Genomic DNA, 19007 nt, shown 5'->3' with positions numbered 1-19007 from the left:
TCAAGTAAGTCCGTATCTTGTTTTGCAATCAATGTAATATACGCTTCTTTCCAAGAATTTGGAATTTGTCCTTTCCTTAATATGTTATTCATAACTTCCAGTAATGTTGGGCTTAGCTGGGCTGTCAAATCTTTATAATACCTTGCCGTCAGTCCATCTGGACCCGGGGCTTTCCCTATTTTTAAATCTTGGATTGCCTGCTGTAACTCTGAGGATGAAATTGGTGTATTCAGAAATTCTTGATCTTCCTTTGTAATCTTCTTCACATTCTGGTTATTTATGTATATACTCATCTTTTCCTCCTCCTCTTGCCCTTTCTGATATAAGCCAGAATAGTAATTTAAAAATGCTTCTTCTATATCTTTTCTTTTTTCTGTTATTTTATCATCTTTCCTGATTTTATTTATTGTATTTTGTCTCTGTCTCTTTTTTAACTGCCACGCTAGCAGTTTGCCTGTTTTGTTAGCGTATTCAAAGTTTTTTTGTTTATTCCATTTCATCTTCCATTCGATTTCTTGGGTCACTAACATTGAATATTGTGTTTGTAATATTTTGATGCTTTGTTTTAGCTCTCTATCTTCGGGGTTATTGTTTAACTGTTTTTCTTTTTCTAATAACATTTTCTCTATTTCCTCTTTTTTCTTTTCTCTTTCCTTCTTTTTTATGTTATTTTGCAAGATCAAGAAGCCCCTAAGGACTGCTTTACTTGCATCCCACACTATGTTTATATCTGTTCCTTTATCCAAATTCAGTTCAAAATATTCTTTTAATGATTTTCTTGTTTTTTCCACTATTTCCTGATCATTGAATAGACTTTCATTCATCCTCCATCTTGTTTGCACTCTCTCTCCTTTAATTTCCAGATATATCGGGTTGTGGTCAGATAGTGTTCTTGGAAGAATTTCAACTTTGTTCACCCTATCAGCTATCTCTTGAGATGTCCATATATAATCTATTCTCCCTGAGCTTCTATTTGGCTCTGAGTAGTGTGTAAATTGTTTTATGATAGGGTGTTTATGTCTCCAAGTATCTACAAGTTCTAAGTTATCTCTTAATGCGAAGAATGTTTTAGGTAATTTCCCTTGTGCCGAGTTCCCTTTCCTTGCCGACCTGTCTATCGTTGGGTTTACCACTCCATTCAGATCTCCCATTATGATTATCCTCTGATCCATATATTCGAATAGTATTTCTTCTAATGTTCTGAAAAACTCTGTCTTTTTACCATTTGGGGCATAAATCCCCACTATTAGCAATTTTTCGCCTTGAAATGTCATCTGTGTGATTATTACTCTTCCCTCTTCATCTTTAAAAATCAGTTTTGGTTCGAATTTACTCTTGATATAAATTATCACACCTCTTTTTTTGTAACATCTGCAGCTATAAATTCTTCTCCCAATTTCTTATTTATCAAAAAATTTTTGTGTTTTTTTGCGACATGTGTCTCTTGTAAACAAATGACATCTAACTTTTGTTTCATCAAAACATGTTGTACTTTATTTCTCTTCCTTTTATTGTTTAAGCCATTTATGTTCCATGATTGTATTCTCAAGGTCATATTCTGGTCAATTTTAAAACAGGTTCGATCAAATTACTGTATCCTTTTCTTCTCCTTTTCTCCCTATCGTTCTGTAATTTCTTTCTGTGTTGCCTCTTCCTCTTCTTCTCCTTCTTCTTCTTCTCCCTCCTCTACGTCCTCTTCTTCTCCTTCTTCTCTTCTATCTATCTCTCCTCCTGATGCTTCTTCTGTTTCTCCCTTTTTCTTCTTTCCTTCCAGTCCCAGTTCTTTTGGGTAACGTCTGGTAAATTTCTCTAATTCTTGAGCATTTCCAATTCTGTATCTTTTGTTTTTGAAATAAAATGATATTCCCTTTTCTGAACCTTTTCCAACTCGGACAAATCCCTTTCGAGGTGAGGCAACCAGAACTTTACACAATATTACAAGTGAAGTTGCACCACAGATTTGTATAAAAGCACCATGATATTGCAAGTTTTATTTTTCAACCCCTTTCCTAACAAACCCTAGTACAGTGGACCCTCAGCTTACCTTACCTTCGGGTAACGTAGCTTTCGGGTTGCAAATGCGGCAAACCCGGAAATATATACTTCCAGGTTTCGCCCTGTGCTCATGTGCAGAAGTGCTCTTTCGCGTCACGTGCATGCGCAGAAGCAGCGCTTCATGTTGCGGACTTTTCGGGGTACGTACGGACCCCCAGAACGAATTAAGTTCGTATCCGGAGGGTCCACTGTAATGGAATTTGCCTTTCCCACAGCTGCTAAACACTGAATTGGCGTAATTCAACTATCTGCTAAGACCCGAAGGCCTCGTTCTTGGTCAGTCACCAACAGTTCATAGAAGTAATTGTAAAGGAATCGAAGTGAGTAGCAGAGGGACACATTCCCACCTACCAGGCACTTATTGTCTTGACGGTGGATGCTGACTCTGCAGTCTTTGATAACAATGTGTGTGATCTCCTGGAAGTCACAGAAGTGTACCCATTTGGATTCACGTCGTTCCATTGGCTGGTAAGGCTGCTTGTGGTCTTTATTCCTGGCCTTCTTTCCCAAATAACCTCTATGGGGATGGCTTTCCAATCTCTGCAAAAGAAAGACAGAGCTAAGAGCCCAAGCTCTAGGACCGTCACATCAATATACAAACCAGCACTGCAGCCTGACTGCGGCAAGAGCAAGTCTGGATCCTTTGCCCCACCAACCAACACACAGGTAGCAGTGTCTACACTCCAAAGGCAGTTTCAGGGTTGAAAGAGGGAGAAAAACAAATGTCAGGGGGGTTGTGGTGCTTCCCACGAGTAACAACTCTCGACTCCCGATCTGTATATTTACATTGCTTTATTATACAGATATGTACTAGTCAGAGCTAAGATTCTAACACCCATTCAGTCACTTTCAGATCCCGGAAGTGGCGCTTTGCACCCCAAATTTCCTCCTCTCTTCCTTCTGCTTGAGCCCCCTACATTGTTGAGGCGACGGGGCTGCCACCTCCCCCTCTGTTCCCGAGCTGCTCAGCTGGCTGCTTAGGCGGCATTTGGGCTCTCTAGAATTGCCCCTCCACCACTCCGCCCTGTTCCTGCTCGCTGCTGCTGCATGACGTGCTCGGACCCTCCAGGCGGTGCTTGGTAACCTAAGCATCCGAGAGCCCTCGCGCCCCCTCATTGTGCTCTCTGCTGACCCCTGGTGGTTCCCTGACAACCAATTATCCCACTACTGAGCTTTGAGGATTTTAGGGCACTAGGTCATGCTATACACCCAGTGAACATGCAAGGTTGGGCTGATGTCAGGGACTGGCTAGAAGAGGAGTGGTGGAGACTGCCTGCCCAAGAGGCTTCCAGGGAAAGTGCAGGAGAGGACAGTTTGGACTCAGGTTTATGGTGGTGGGAAACAGGACACCCCCAGAGGACTGGGAAACACTGGAAACTGGGAGTCAGGAAGGTGAGGAACAGAAGGAAACACACAGAAGCCCCAGCCCTGAGCAAGGACAGGAATCAGGCCTAATAGAGGCAATATCAACACCTGCTGACAGCTTGTCCCTTGATAGCCTGCCAGACCCACTGTTCACCACTAAAACAAGACAATTACTCCATGTAACAGAACAGAAAACCTGGCAGAAACAAAGAGGGTCCCTTGGGACTCACCGTAGGCAGAGGGAGAGGTCGGAGACATAGAAAATAGACAGGATGGGAGGAGCTAGCCACTTTGGGCAACAGCTCATGATACTTTATGAATCTTTGGGTGTTTCTGTGTTGACGCTAATGAAAGAACTGCTAGCTGAAGTGAGCCGTGTAACTTGTTTCTCTCTGCTATTTGCCAAATGTACTTGCTGCTGGCTCCTGTGACCGTTGACCAGCATTTTCCAGAAGATGAATATTTCCCAGCTTCTGAATCTGTTTGGCCGCTGTTAAAGTTCTACTGCTGAGGAGCAGCATGCACGTAGCTAGGTGGGTAGTTTGGAGAGTGAGGATGTCCAGAATAGCATACAGTGGCATAATACCCATGAAGGAATTCATTTGTCCCACCATTTTATGCTGCTGTTTTTGCTGTAATATAGTTGAGGTGGTATCTAACAGAGTACTTCCACTAGCACAAGGAGTTCTGGCTACACAACTGAACTGTGCAAGGGGAAAACACAGTTGCGCAAGCTGAAATCCTTGCACTAGCGGAAATACTTTGTTGGATACCACCCTGAGTTTCTGATTTAGAGATGTTTCTGGCAGGAGGTTCAAGTTCCCAAGAAGCAGTTTCTGTGGCTACAAACTGCTGTGGCTTACCTTGGGTCATTGGGAGCACATTTGCCAGTGCTCCACAATCTCCACCAATTCTGTAGTGACTTTAAATCTCAATTAATGGTGTCAGAGCCCTAAACGACTCGGGTCCAGCATACTTAAGGAACTTGCCTCTATGCTTATGTTCAATTACCACATCTAAGATTTACCTGGCATGACTTTGGTATCAACAGGGTAAAGGCCCACAGAATGGCATGCACTGTGGTGGCATTCAATGGAATTTTTTATTGCTACTAAGACACTCCCTTCACTGTTCTGAAAAACTTGCTCTTCAAAGTGTGTCTTCAAAGGCTGAGTCAGCTTGAAGACTGAAGCTTCTGGCTGCTATCCAATCAGAGGCAACCAGTCAACTAGCCTACTTATTTTCAACTATTTGGTCAACCACAGTGCACTTGTTCACCACTGGTGAGCACTTATTTTAAGTCAGTGATCAAAAGTTCAGCCCAAGGTCCTCAGGTTTCTTTTGAAGTGCCTCTGAAGTGAAACACATGTCAGGATGAGACGATCCCTGCCTCCAAAGTCAAAGCAAAGGCTAGAGTGATGGCAGGAATAACTTTTGGTTGGATAGCAACAGCCACAATGTGCAGCTTTGTACCCTGCAAATTGCTTCTCAAAAGGGACAAATTAGTCAAGACAAACTCAAAATGTGCAAAGCCCTTCTAAACTTAAGTTTCACATCTGCTTCATCATGGTTAGGGTTTACTAACCATGTCAGGTTCTGTTTATTCAGTCCTATATTTTGAACCGGTAACCTGATTCCCACCCCCCATCTTTTTGTGAATCCTGCTCTAGTACAGGAAAGATATAACTGCAATTCAGCTTGAGTTGACCCAACTTCCTGGCTTAACGATTGGTAACTTGGGCTTTTCATTAACTGATTATTACTTGCCCTGATCCCCTGAGAAGTGAGCTAAAAGCCAGAGCAAAATTAATGTATTGTGCCAAATAAAGTTAAGTACTCAACATGGCTTTCCAATCCAGGAAGTGGAGTCCCAGTGGCCCAGGGATGACAATAGGTGGTGATGAACTCACAAGTGAACATACCTCAGCAGAGATGGGACGCCACTGAATGCCATCTGTGCCTGTGACCAGAACCTCATGCGTGGCAAGCCTGTCACTGGGAGGAGGGGAATGGGAGTTCTCCAGATGTGAGTGCCCACCATTGATGTAAAGCGGCACCTTCTCACCCTCTGAAACAGTTTCCAGTGAGAGGACCGTGAAGAACTCACTCCCAAAACGTGGAGCCAGGTTCTCCAAGGTCGCCAGGTACTTATACATGATGTCCTGTTCCGTCAGCTTGCCAGAGCTCATTGTATGTCGCTGGAAACGTTGCAAGAACTTCTTAAAAACATTCCTCATGCGGAATTTGGTCAGATAATTGTTTTGCTGAATCTGCCGACAAAAAGAACGGGGGATGCACTCCTTGAAGCTGCAAGAGAAACAAAGACAGTAAGCGGGACCACCCCCCATGTGTATCAATGCCACACTTCAAGTGAAGATGGGGGGGGGGAGAACATACCAACAACCCTCTGCAAAGCACTTTGGGATGACTGGATTGGGAAGCACACCATAAACACAACTACCTGTCCCATCCCCACAATAATTCACCTGGTTCTCTCTGTCACTTCTTCGAGGGAGATGCCTCTCTTAAGTGCAATGTGACACAGGTGGAGGACAGCCATCCCTAGGCTCTCATTTTTAAACTGGTGAATCTCCTGTTCAGTGTGTAGGTCTTTTAGAGAGGCAATGTCGTTAATGAAGTCATATTTCCCCTGGGAAGAAAAAGAACAAAAATTATGGAGGTACATTCCCAAGCTAACAGGTCCTACATGAGACTGCAGGTCTCTCCCAAATCAGTCTCTCTTTTGGCTCTTCTGTTCAGCTACTGGAGATCTGAACTCAAATGATGTCAGGGATCCAACCTTTATTTCACACAACTACTAGCAGTTGTGTAAAAATACAATCAAAGGTGGGAAATAAACTTTTCCATCTTATCTCACCCAGTTCTTTTCAAAATTTAGGGCTTGACTGGACACCATATATGAGGTGGAATCAGACTGCCTAATAACTATGAGAAAGGGTTTCTCCTTCCTTGGTGGAATGTGGCTCATTTGGCTGGCTTGCACCTCTCTGAAGACAGATCTAGAATATAAGAATTGACTATCTGCATCACATTTCCTCAAAGGGAGGGGGAAAGCTGAGAAGTCTACTAATCTCCCCACCCCCGCATGCCCCATTTAATCACTTCCCTCGTGCTGGCTTAGAGTCTGTTGATGTCACCAGTAACCTCAACAGCTTTTATCTACTCCTGCTTCCTTACTTACATTTTCTGTGTAAGTAATTTCATCCTCCTGAATTGCTATTTACACCCTAAGCTATTTGACAGACACTTAGGCTCCAAGTGCCTGAATATAGAGTTATTTCTTCTCTGGGCGCTTCACTGTGGTGTACCTCTTCTCTGCCTGAGGCATGCTGCAGTCTGGATTGCACAGGCTGGTCAGGGGAGATGGATGAAACAGCTGTATAGCATGGAGTTGGCCTTTATGGCTTTGAAAGTGCAACTGAAGAGGTATCTAAGTTTGCCAGATGAAGCCATGGAATCCCAAGGAAATTAAATTTTAAGGAAGAAGCATGGAAACCTCTTTGGACAGTCCAAAGAGGGCGGGATGGCAGATACATAACAGGCTTAATCTGAACAGAACAACATCAACAAAGCTCCATACTTGCTCAAAGAGATACTCAAATGATGGTTTATCCAGCAGGGCACTGCCTTGCTCGCCCCTTGCTTGCTGTGACTTGTCCTCAGAGTCACTTATGCGATGGAAGCTGCGACAGACAGCTGGCTCCTTCTCATTTGTCCCATGCCAGTTTCGGAAATAATACCTGAGAGAGAGAGAGAGAGAGAGAGAGAGAGAGAGAGAGATTGGATTTGATATCCCGCTTTTCACTACCCGAAGGAGTCTCAAAGCGGCTCACATTCTCCTTTCCCTTCCTCCCCCACAACAAACACTCTGTGAGGTGAGTGGGGCTGAGAGACTTCAGAGAAGTGTGACTAGCCCAAGGTCACCCAGCAGCTGCATGTGGAGGAGCGGAGAGCGAACCCGGTTCCCCAGATAACGAGTCTACCGCTCTTAACTGAGAGGCAGGAATGATTAACTTCGCCCAGGCAAGGTGCATATTCCTCAAGGAACACAAGACCTAGGTCAGACAGGTGCTCTTCTACTTCTTCCAACTCTAATTTATGGCATCCATGCCTTGCTAATGAGTTCACAGAAGCTTACCAGCTCACAATTTGTTAGACCACTTTTTCATCCAGGCTATTTGAGACATATAAGTAGCCTGAGATGTGTGGAAGGGAGTCAAACTCTTTCCAAGCGCTTCTCTGTCTGATCACCTGGAGGAAATGAGTCACTCAACCTGTTCACCAGTGGTAAGCCCACTTTTGCATTTTTCTTACACGTTTCATGGCAAGAAAGCCATTAGAACAATTGTTCTAGACAGAAACCTGTAACAACTGTCCTGTAGTTCAGTGAGAAAATAGTAGTTAGTGCAAACCAGAAAACCATCTGTACAGGCCACAGCACATAACACAGTTCAACTGTTAATATTTTAAGCTTAACAAAAAATATGTTTGTGGAAGATTAAGTATACATTTATTACGGCATAAGCTTTTTTGAGTTACAGTCCACTTCAGATGTATGAATTAATCTGAGGGAGTAGACTGCAACCAATGAAAACTTATGCCACAATAAATTTGCTAGTCTTAAAGAAACAACAAGACTAACACAGATACCCCCTCCACAGTGTTAGAAACTAGGCTGAAAAGCTAGGAGCCAAATGGCTCCTGGGGCCTGGGTTGTGGGTCCCAAAACAGAACACCTAGTGGCCACTGCGGGTTGGGGGGGTTGGAAACACTTTTTATTATTTTGATAAGCATTAATTAATACACAATTCACATAAGTGACACATTGTTAATATCACATTTTTAGCAGAAATTATTAATTAATACATGTTTAATTTGGTGTTTACAATAAAAATACTGGTACCATACTTCTGTTTTCAAAACACTCTACTCTTTATTGTTAAACTCCTTAACATATTGTCTATCCTTAACATATACTTCAAGGCTTCAAAGCACATAAATTTCAGTAAAACTTGAGTGTCAGTCAGGTGCAAAAAAAAAGGCACCCAGACTTTTCAAGGCGCTCGCAAATGGAGAAACTTTAGGCACAAAATGCTCCTGGCACCCTGCTAATTTCGAACCCTGCCCCTCCAGAAATTCTAACTTACTGAACTTAATATAATTTTGTGGCAGCTGATTTACCAGAGTGATAAGAAGCAGGACTCAACCTAGCCATGAACTCACTGGGCAACTTTTGGCAAACCACTCTGACTTAATTAGCAGTATACAGATAATACTGGCTCACCTGACATAGCTGATGCAAGGATTGCTGATAGCATGCTTGTAAAGTGTTTTCAGCACTTAATAACAGTGCTGGATAAATGCTAGCTACAATTGCTAGAGCAATTCTTTATTGTTTATGTTTTAGAGACAAACAGTATCAAGGTTCTTCTGGGATACTGGCAGTGAAAATCTGTTTTCTAAACAAGTATGACAAAAGCTATCCTTACTTATTTTATTTAACAAAATTTGTATACCTTGTGATTGCAGTAAAACCTCAAGTGGTTTGTAAGAATTAAAATTATTAATAAATACAGTTAAAGCCAATTAAAAACAGTTAAAATCCTAGCAGTAGATGCAAGTAAAATTGTACATGAACTATGAAGACATTTAGACACTCTTCCTAGAGATTAACTAAGGCCACCTAACTGGGCTAACTTAAGAGTTAAAACAAAGACGCTGCCTGTAGATGTATGTGCAAACAAATTTTGTTCAGGAAATACAGTAAACACACTAATATGTATATATATTATGCCAAGAAAGGCTGAATATGAGTGTGTGTCTGTAACTTAATTAAATTGATTCCAAGGTAGTAAAGTAGTAGAATTTATTCACCAGGCAGGAAAACCGATGAGTTTCAAGATAAATGAACTTGCTAGGGTAAATTATATTGAAACAAGCTTGTAACACTTATAAGCATGGCTGTATCTCCTGAAAAGGTTCTGTCAAAAGGTAATACTGCTCCAATGTTAAAGCAGTGTGCTCTGGTTCTATTCATTTGACACCACACAAAAGTGAACCTAAAGCCCAAGCTCAGCTCAGCATTCGCAGTAGGGCACAAACTGAAGGATGTTGTCTTCATTGATGTACTAGGCACCCTGCCCACTTCCTTCCCACCCACTTCCTTCTCAGATCACAGTTGCACACACGCAAATCTGCCTGAAGAATCTACAACAGTTTGTACCAAAATACACACAGCAAATAGACCTAGATCACAATCCTAGATGCACTTACTAGAAAGCAAGTCTCACTAAACTTAGAGAGACCTGCTTCTGAGTAAAGATGCTTAGGACTGCTTCTGAGTAAAGATGCTTAGGACTTCCACTAGTGGTGGAAGCTGGTTCATTGGGGGGCAAGCAGGGTCCTCCTGCTAAACCAAGCCCAGTCTTCCCTTAGTCAGCCCCCATCTGCCTTTCTTACTGCCAGCTCCCTCTTTAGTCTCAGTTATTACCCTTGTAGAACTCAGCAGGGAGGATGGGGACAAAACTAGAATTGGCCCCTGCTGTCATTTGCTCTGGTGTCACCCTACCAGTTCCAACAGGCACCAGGCACCATTGCCTACAAAGGTTACTTTTCTAAAAGTGTATATGATGCCCCAAGGAGCATCAACATTCCAGATACTTATGAAAATTAGATTTGGGGAAGTGCTGAAATGAGGCCAGGCTGAGACCTTTCCCTCTGCTTTCAAACACCCGTCTTGCTGTGGTGCAGCAGACAGGATGCTCTTTTTCTACTTGCACGTGCTCCCTGGCAGAAACAACCAGCTCTTTTAAATTATGTAGCCAAACCACACTGACCATGACACAGATTCACATAACTTGAGGGAGGAAGTATGCTGAGGAGGAAAGAGAAAACAATTTAATTCTGACACCAACAGCAATGGCGTAAAGTGTTTTCCTATTATTAAATCAATGTATTATGTCCTGTGCCATTCTTCTACTCTGAATTCAAAGTGGAAGACACTACTACTGGCAAACGTGGACATACTTAATGCTTCCAAAACAAGGGCAAACTGATGATTATGAATGCAGGATGTACTGCATTCATGCCTTGCCATTCAACATGCCCAAAGCAGCATCTCAATATACCAAACACTACATGAAAAAACATTTTAATACACAACAATAACTCAGTCATTTGGATATACTATGGGTAATAAAGCAAACACCTGCTCGGTCTAATGGAACATATAAATGAGACTTATTGAACATTTCTTGAATATAATATAATAATCTTACACTGCTTTCAGAAAACCCAAATGGCTATGCACAAGTAGGTTTCTCTGGGCAAATTACTTTATTATATGTCAGAAAACATTATTATATGCCGTGTATCCCACTTCCTAAAAAGCAGGTCTTGCAACTATAGATAAAATGCCCACTAATAATAATAATTATTATAATTATATTTTATTATTTATATGCTGCTTGTGCCAATGTTTTTAAAACATAAAAAGCAGTTGTTAAGTACCCAAATCCATTGTCTTCTAAACATCTTTCTGAAGAATGATGTGTAGCCCCTTCTGAATGCACCAAAGACTGTGATTCGGTAAACCTCTTCCAAGATGCCATTCCACAGACCCAGGACCACCATGAAAAAGCCATTATCCTTGCCAAGGCTGACTTGACTTTACACAATGACAGAATGCAGGGGGAAAGAGATGACCCCAAAGGTATGCAGATCCAGGCAAAAGGGATTTGAAGACTTTGGAAACATAGTGGTAACACTCCTCTCCTACCTAGCAGTTTGACACATGTATACTGAACAACATGGGTGACAGTACTGGTGCTATGGAACCCCTCACAACCAGGGCTAGAATAGTGATGTAATATCCAGATGTTAAGACCAAATTTATCCAGTTATTTCACAAGCGTCTGCAGAAGCTGCTAACTCTAAACTGAGAATATGCTCACTGTCTGACGTGTTAAAAGTCCTTACTTCATAAAGGTTGTTCAGAACCAAAATACACAAAGTACTACTTGAGCTTGTCAGGGCCACAGGCTTGACTAAACTAGGTATCTTTTATGCAAAATGGTATGTGCCTATTACCATTATGAGTGGAGAACATTCTGATACATGATCTTTTTTACAATGTACACTGTAAGTATTTTTACATCTAATTACCATATACAATGTGTGAACTTTTCATAAAGCATATGCTTACAGTATATTGTCTGAGCTCTGGACATAAATCACGGAGAAGGAAGTCAATCTGCTTCTGCTGGATTAGTTTTGAGCACTACCCAATTATGATCAATTGACCTAATAATTCAGGGGTCAGCATGTTCCCCAGTACTGTACCTGCTACAACAGGGGCTGCCAACCTTACCAGACCAATGGGCACATTTTCAGAGACGCCATGGGTACCAGTCACAAATGGCTGCCATGAGGTCATGGCATAACACAGAATTAGAGGGAGTGCAGTCATTCCTGTTTCTCACCCCATCCCCTGCACCATCTCAGGTTTACCATGGGAAGCTATGTCCTGCTATTCCAGACTGTGCAGATACAGCAGTTAAACGCACAAGTTAAATGCTTACCAATCACAGTTCTGACTTCCTTCACCAGCTAAAATCACTGACAGGCAGGAGAAGCTAGGCTGGCTCATTTCACAGAAATCACTTAGAAGGGTATCTGCACATTTTGATCCATAACTTTCTATCTAAATGAAAGCTCAAGCATCTTCATGGCCTCATGGGTGCTAGGCAGGGGGCTGTACAAGCACCCAGTTGTAAAGCCAATAAATATTTAATCCCAAAGCTACAGAAGTGAAGGTGAAATACATGGAGAAAGGATGTTCTTACCTCAACCGAAAATGCAGAATCAACTTAATGCCACTATCTATGTCAAACACATGGTTAGGAGGGAACCATAATTTGGCCAGTGGATCATACAGTGCAAAGAAGCTCAAGCAGATTGGCGTGATTCCTGTGGAAGACAAAATGATCTAGTATTGGGCACAGCTCGATAGTCACTCCTTAAAAGGCACTAATTTCTAACTGACCCTTTCCCTGAGATAACCCTGAGCCTGGGGTTGGGGAAACAGTCAATACAAATAAGATAGCATATTAAATGAAACCAAGAAAGCACCCTTGTCAGTTGTAACATTATCTTTACTGCATCCCAATGTCATCTAAAGGCAGAACTGAGGTTCCTATTCCCAGGATTAGGTTGCATTCACTCATACACAAATGCTTTTTTTTTCTTTTTAGAGAAAGGACCTCCTGCTCTGAACTTCCACTGAAGAGGTTTTAGGCACACACAAACATCACTCCAACCTTACTTAAAGTATATGGAGCTGCGGTTGAAGAACGGCAAATGAAGATGATGGACTTTATGGAACTTGCCAAGCTGACAGCGAGACTACGCGACCAAGAAGAGGAATCGGTGCAGAAAGATTGGAATAAATTTAAATGTTATTTGAAAAAATATTGTTTTAATTAGTTTTCTGTATACCTAAGGAAAGTTTTTATAGGTTATGATGATGTTGGGAATGAATTTTATATTAGAGAAGATTGGAAAGAAATAATAAGTATAACTGAAAATATGAAATTGCCAAAGTAGATTAATAATGAATTTCAGAAGGAGGAGATCGAGGGAAGTCACCCCCAAGATGTGAGAGGAAATTTGAAAAGAATGTATAAGAAATTTATTAAGTTCGTTTTGGTATATGAATGTGTATGTATATTTGTGTTTGTTATGTTATGTTTTATTGTTTGTTGATAAAATGAATAAAAATATTTTTAAAAATAAAATAAAATAAAGTATATGGAGCTGCATCAGTTGCTGTGCTGGGCAGAACAGAAGTCAGCCGCACATAAAATTTTACTCCTCTGCTCCTGGGGCCCATGATCTACATGTGCAGGTGAGAGGTGCCTTTTAAAAAAAAATCCTGATGGTGATTTAAAAAGCTCCCAGCATTAAGAACTAGCACACCAGCAATAAATATTTCAGTTTAGAAAACTAGCACTATGGGGAGCAGGCTATCTCTACAGACAGCATTAGAAATGTGGTCCTTTGCCTGCAGTCTGAAGTGGTACAGTCTATTCTACCTCAAAACATTTATCTATAACCTGTTTTCCAGCTAAGGTTGGCTCCCAAAGTGGTCTACTATCTACACAATGGTATAATGTAATTAGGTATATGCTGGCATGGTCGCGGGGTGGTCTCTTCTAGTCCCTGACAGCTGGTGACCAATGCACCAGGTTTTAGGATCTCAGGATCTTCCTTCCAGGAGAAGTTCCATTGAATGTGTGGACTAGGCTTCAGCTCAAATACATTCACAAATATAAAAAAGGGCAACAAAGCTCATAAAATCCCACTGTCAAAGCATGCCACAAGTCTACCCCAAAATGTATTGAATGTGAAGGTACTCTTAGGTTTGGATCCAAGCGATAATGCCCTGCCAAGCTAAAAAAACCCAGGCAGAACGCTCAAGGCTTTAAGCCTAGCTGAACAGCTTCAGACTCTAAAGCAATTTGCAGTCCACCGTCATCTATCACACTTCTTTTATGTAACTGCCGATTTATACAACTGTATGTGATAAGGAGCTGCAGGAAATCAAACAAACCACTCACCCCCTGCAAAATACTTTTTCCTAGCCCTTTTATTAGAGATCCTTTTATCCTGTGGACTTCCAGGGAAGGGATCACGGCAGGCGTAAGGTATTTTGTCAGTTCTTTACCAAACATCACAGTGTGATGTTTGATGATAGCCAGACACAAGTCTGGCTGTCAGCTTCACTTCTTTTCTTTTCTAACATATTTTTTATTGAAGATTTGTTTTATGTGCAATGTCTCTTTTTTCAAGTTACATTTTCTACAGATCAGTTTCATTTGTTGAGACATTAGTGTTACATTAGGAAGAAGAGGGGGAAAGGGGGGAGGGGGAATGGTGAGGGGTTGGGGTTGGGTGGCAATGCTATTCTATTTATTGTATGTGTGGGGTTTTGTGTCAGTGTCACGTGTGTGGGTTCTCTTTACTATTCGCTTGTATTCCTTTGCTGGTGATAGATGTTGGGGTTGGCCTAGGGTGTGGTTGTTTGTTTGTGATTGGCTGTGGTGAACTTGTTTTCGCGTGTGAGTGGGGTGTGTATGTGTGTTTGGATCAGTTTAGCCAGATTGATTCAAATGCTGTTGGCGGGTTCTTGTTATTGTCTTGTTGGGCTGTGTATGTGATGAACGGTAACCATAACGGGGTGAAGGCGTCTTCTTCTATTTGTCCCCATGTCAGTTTCAGTTTGTTGGTTAATTTTTCTAATAAGGCTGTTTCCCATACTATTTGATACCATTGGTCTATGCTTACTACTGACAGGTCTCTCCAGTTGTGAGTGGGCATTACTGTCTTGGAAGATGTTTAGTAGGGCAAGTTCTGGGGTGACTTCTAATACTTGCCTAGTTATTTTGCATATTTCTTGTATGATTGATGTCCAGAAGAGTTGGATTTTAGGACATTACCACCTATTCACTTCTGAAAAGATGTTGGAAAGAAGGGATTGCTCCTCATCAGACAGGGGGACTGCTGAGGGGCTCATCTCCTGCCTGTGAGTTGAGTGACTGGAAGCTGAGAATTGTCATCTTGCTCCAACTACACTGCAGTCCTATTATGGGCACCAAGACTATTTCCCTTTCTTAATTACCTTTGGAATGAGATCATTTACAACCTAAAAGAGTTTCTGAGTCTGCTAGCGAAAAGCAAAACCCAATACCTGGAGAGTGAACTGCTGTCCATAATAAAGGAGGAGAAGGCAAGCAAGCTACTGTTCACATCATCATAAAAGTGCCAGAAAGCTGGATTTATGGTGTGAAATGAGAAAGTTTTAAATGGACAAGGGTAATATATGTGAAGCTTTTTATTTTTTTCTTACTATTTGACTAAAGTGTTTTAAGTAATTGAAAGCTACTTTGCCAGCTAACACTGTATTCCTGAGAATGGAATCTGCCATATCTCATGTTGATGCCAAAACAAGGTTAAATTGCTGAAGGGATAGAAGCTGTTTAGAGACAGAAATTCTAATAAAGTGAAGCAAGAAAAACTTCAACATTCAGAATGCTGTTTACAAGAAAAGGAAAAGAAGGAAGAGAAGTGGGGTGGGGGCAAGGGAGGGGGAGGAAGAAAGAGATCTTCAGGGTCCCTGCTCACTGAGGATATTCTTATGCAAAGTCTCTTAAGAGATCAATAGAGGCTTTAGAAGAAGAATTAGAAAACTGAGAAGATTAGAAGGAACACTCAATAAAATAGAGGCATCCTATTTTAGGATAGTAGGCCAATTAAATGATAAAGTTGAGACCTTAGAAACAAAAAAATGAAGTGATAAATAGAGAGATGGAAAAATGTTTGGATAATTTGGTGTTAATGGAGCTGAGAGAAAATGATTTCTGCTTAAGTGAGTAATTCCAGAGGAGGGAGAAGACATCAGAGCCAAAGTTATTAACCTACTAGCAGAGTTACTGAGAAAGGAAGTGCTGGATGTGGAGGCAGAATTAAATGGGGAGATTCCAGCAGTATGACTTGCTTTACTATGATGCTGAACTTCAAAGAAATTTGAGAGAGGGAGAGGGAGGGAGAGATGTGCAACTACTGTGGAATGGAGATGGGAAAGTACAGTGGTACCTCAGGTTCACAACTTACCAGTAATTCGTTCTGGAGGTCCGTTCACCAGCAACCAGTGCATCCAGTACAAGAATGATGTCACATGTTCCCACAGCCTTGCCCCCACTGGCATCCGAGTGGCTGCATTTCGTATCAAACCATCTTTAAAGGCAGCCCCCCCATAGAGTGCAGTGCCTATATATCATTACAGTAGTCTTGTCTGGATGTCACATGATGACACCAAGGCAAGGTCTGCCTTCTCTAGTTAGGACTGGTACACCAGCTACAACCCTAAGCTGGCAGAAGCCACCACTGCCACCATATATACCTCCACGTAAAATGTTATGTCCAGAAGGGCTCTCAAACAGTGAACTTGCTCCTTCAGGGGGAGTACAACTCCATACAAATCCAATTGCAAGGCTCCACCGCAGTCCAAGCCTCTGGATGTCATATTCCAAAGGTTTTGTATTGATATCAAACAACATGGGGTATAAGGCACTTCTCCAGGAAGGGCTACATGTTTCCCACATATCTCTAGACAAGCCCAATCTCTAGACAAGTCACTTACCAATCTTCTGTGCAATATCGATGCAGATCTCTTCAGCACAAGGAGTCCCTTGCATGTAAGTCTGGTACTGTTCCTCCTGCTCCCCCTTCCAGTGAAGATATACCCTCAGCCCTCCAGAAGGTGAAAAACGACACCCCTCCATGTCTGATTCACTGTGCTTCACTGCACAATGGCACAGTGGCATTCTGCCAATTCTTCTTCCAAGTCCCTAGGTGGGAGGAAACAGAGACCTCATTAAGGAAACCTAAAACGCTTTCAGGAAACGTAGTCTTCAGCAATGCATACTCTCAGAACATAGAGTGCGTATGTAATGCAATGTAATATATATAGTGAATGATTCACACCCCTACACCACTTCCCTTTTGATAACAGGAAGAGCTTCCAAATACATGAAGTCTAAACCAGAGGAACAGGGGGTTACAGTCAGCTTGTATAGGAAAGATAGCTCAAGCAAAAGGATAACGTGGAGTATCCACAGATTGTTTGATTTTTCAAGAATCCACATACACTAGTACCTGAACAACAATCCTTCCTAGCAGCTCTAAAGCACAGGTGACAGCAGGGCTGGCCCAGGGTGTTTTGCCACTCCAGCCAAAACTGAAAATGATGCCCCTGCAGCTGGGAGGGCCAGCATTGCTGTAGCAGCAGTAAAAGACCCCTGGATGGTTTAGTCCAGTCAAAGGTGACTATGGGGTGCGGCACTCATCTTGCTTCAAGCCAAGGGAGCTGGCGTTTGTCCACAGACAGCTTCCTGGGTCATGTGGCCAGCGTGACTAAATCGCTTCTGGCACAACGGGACACCGTGACAGAAGCTAGAGTGCATGGAAACACTTTTTACCTTCCCGCCACAGCGGTACCTATTTATCTACTTGCACCGGTGTGCTTTTGAACTGCTAGGGTGGCAAAAGCTGGGACAGAGCAACAGCTCACCATCGCCACATGGATTCAAACCTCCAACCTTCTGATTGACAAGCCCAAGAGGCTCAGTGGTTTAGACCACAGTGCCACCCATGTCTCATAATGGTGTAAGTGGTGGTCCCACCTGTCCCATATGCCCAGAGCCTGCCAACCTGAGGCAACTGCCTTACTGCACTTCATGGGTGATAGTGAAGTTACCCACCAGCCCATGAGAAAGCAGGCACGTTATAAATCATCACATAAGGCAGAAATGGGCACAGGAGCCAAGTGTTATTCAGTTCATATTCTCAATGTTCTAGCTTGTTGGGAGGGATGCATTATATAGGAGTCTCATCCAAGAACTACAATAGACCTCATGCATCATTCAGTTCAACCCACTGGGTTGAAGCCATTCCTGAAAGAACTATTCTTTTCTTCACAAACAACTGACATGGTCAACATTAGGAAATATTTTCCCAGCTCCAAACCTTCTAAATCTAAGACTGTGTTGATTCCAATGCACTAGTAATCCCAAATGAAAACACACTTTCCTGCTTCATGTACAATGAAGTGTTCTTTCATACCAAAGTAGGTGCAGCAAGCATTAACTCAAGCATCTGGTCAAACCAGAGGTCTCGTTTCTTTCAATAGAGACCAATGGATCACAATACCAGCCAGGTCTTCTTGGCAGTTATACTACACAGCAGTAAAATTCCAGTCTACGAATGTAGTTTCTTGCTGGCTGTTTATGCTGAACAAGTAGGAAGAGCAGAATTCTGTCCAGCCACCCAACTATTCCTCTCTACTCCTGGTATTTAAAATAAAATAAAATAAAACCAGAGCTACTATTTGGCTTCTGAAAAAGAGGAGCTTGATTCACTTCAGCACCACAAATTATATGGAATATATATTTATATCCCTGTTACTGAAATCTATGTGTATGTTGTTTAAGGAGTTCACCTCAAGTTCATGTATGTCACATACTTGATCAAAGGACATGCTGCTTTTTCCTATTATAGTAATTAAAAATAAATATATTCCTACAAATTATACTGGTTCTGCAATCTAGGTTTCTTTATCTGAATTTGGAATGTTTTGTCCTAACATTTTTTAACACGCACACACACAGGGGCTGGGGAGGATGACCCCAACTCAAAGTTAACTTGAGAAGTACATGTGTGCAGTGTTTGAAATTAGCCAGGTGCACTTTGCAACTGGTGCAGGTCCAATTGTGACCACATGGAGATCTGTGGATGCCAGGCTGATGACTGACATCTCAATCTGGCTGCCCCCCTCCCCAGCTTTCTTAAGTAGGTAAGCAGAAGAGCTTATTTATGGCATTTATATCCCACCTTTTTCTCCAATGAGTACATGGTTCACCCCACTACTCAGTTAATAAATAATAATAATAATGATAATTTATTATTTATTATTTATACCCCGCCCATCTGGATGGGTCTCCCTACAACAA

General features: G+C 42.0%; 1 protein-coding gene across 4 annotated transcripts in view; it reads right to left on the bottom strand.

The window, feature by feature from the left end:
• Positions 1-19007, bottom strand: part of TYK2 (tyrosine kinase 2) — a 48195-nt gene that overhangs the window by 22970 nt on the left and 6218 nt on the right. For all 4 annotated transcript variants that reach the window (XM_033172819.1, XM_033172821.1, XM_033172820.1 and 1 more), the window contains exons 2-7: positions 16640-16847; positions 12285-12408; positions 7022-7181; positions 5907-6070; positions 5343-5727; positions 2407-2595 (exon numbers count right to left, since the gene is read on the bottom strand). In XM_033172819.1, coding sequence (XP_033028710.1) covers positions 2407-2595; positions 5343-5727; positions 5907-6070; positions 7022-7181; positions 12285-12408; positions 16640-16823 — 1206 coding nt within the window. In that variant the 5' untranslated portion in view covers positions 16824-16847. The remainder of the gene's footprint in view (positions 1-2406; positions 2596-5342; positions 5728-5906; positions 6071-7021; positions 7182-12284; positions 12409-16639; positions 16848-19007) is intronic.

This window comes from Lacerta agilis, chromosome 16 (genome assembly GCF_009819535.1).
Source record: "Lacerta agilis isolate rLacAgi1 chromosome 16, rLacAgi1.pri, whole genome shotgun sequence".
Classification (NCBI taxonomy): domain Eukaryota; kingdom Metazoa; phylum Chordata; class Lepidosauria; order Squamata; family Lacertidae; genus Lacerta; species Lacerta agilis.
This window is presented reverse-complemented; position numbering and strand designations above follow the sequence as displayed.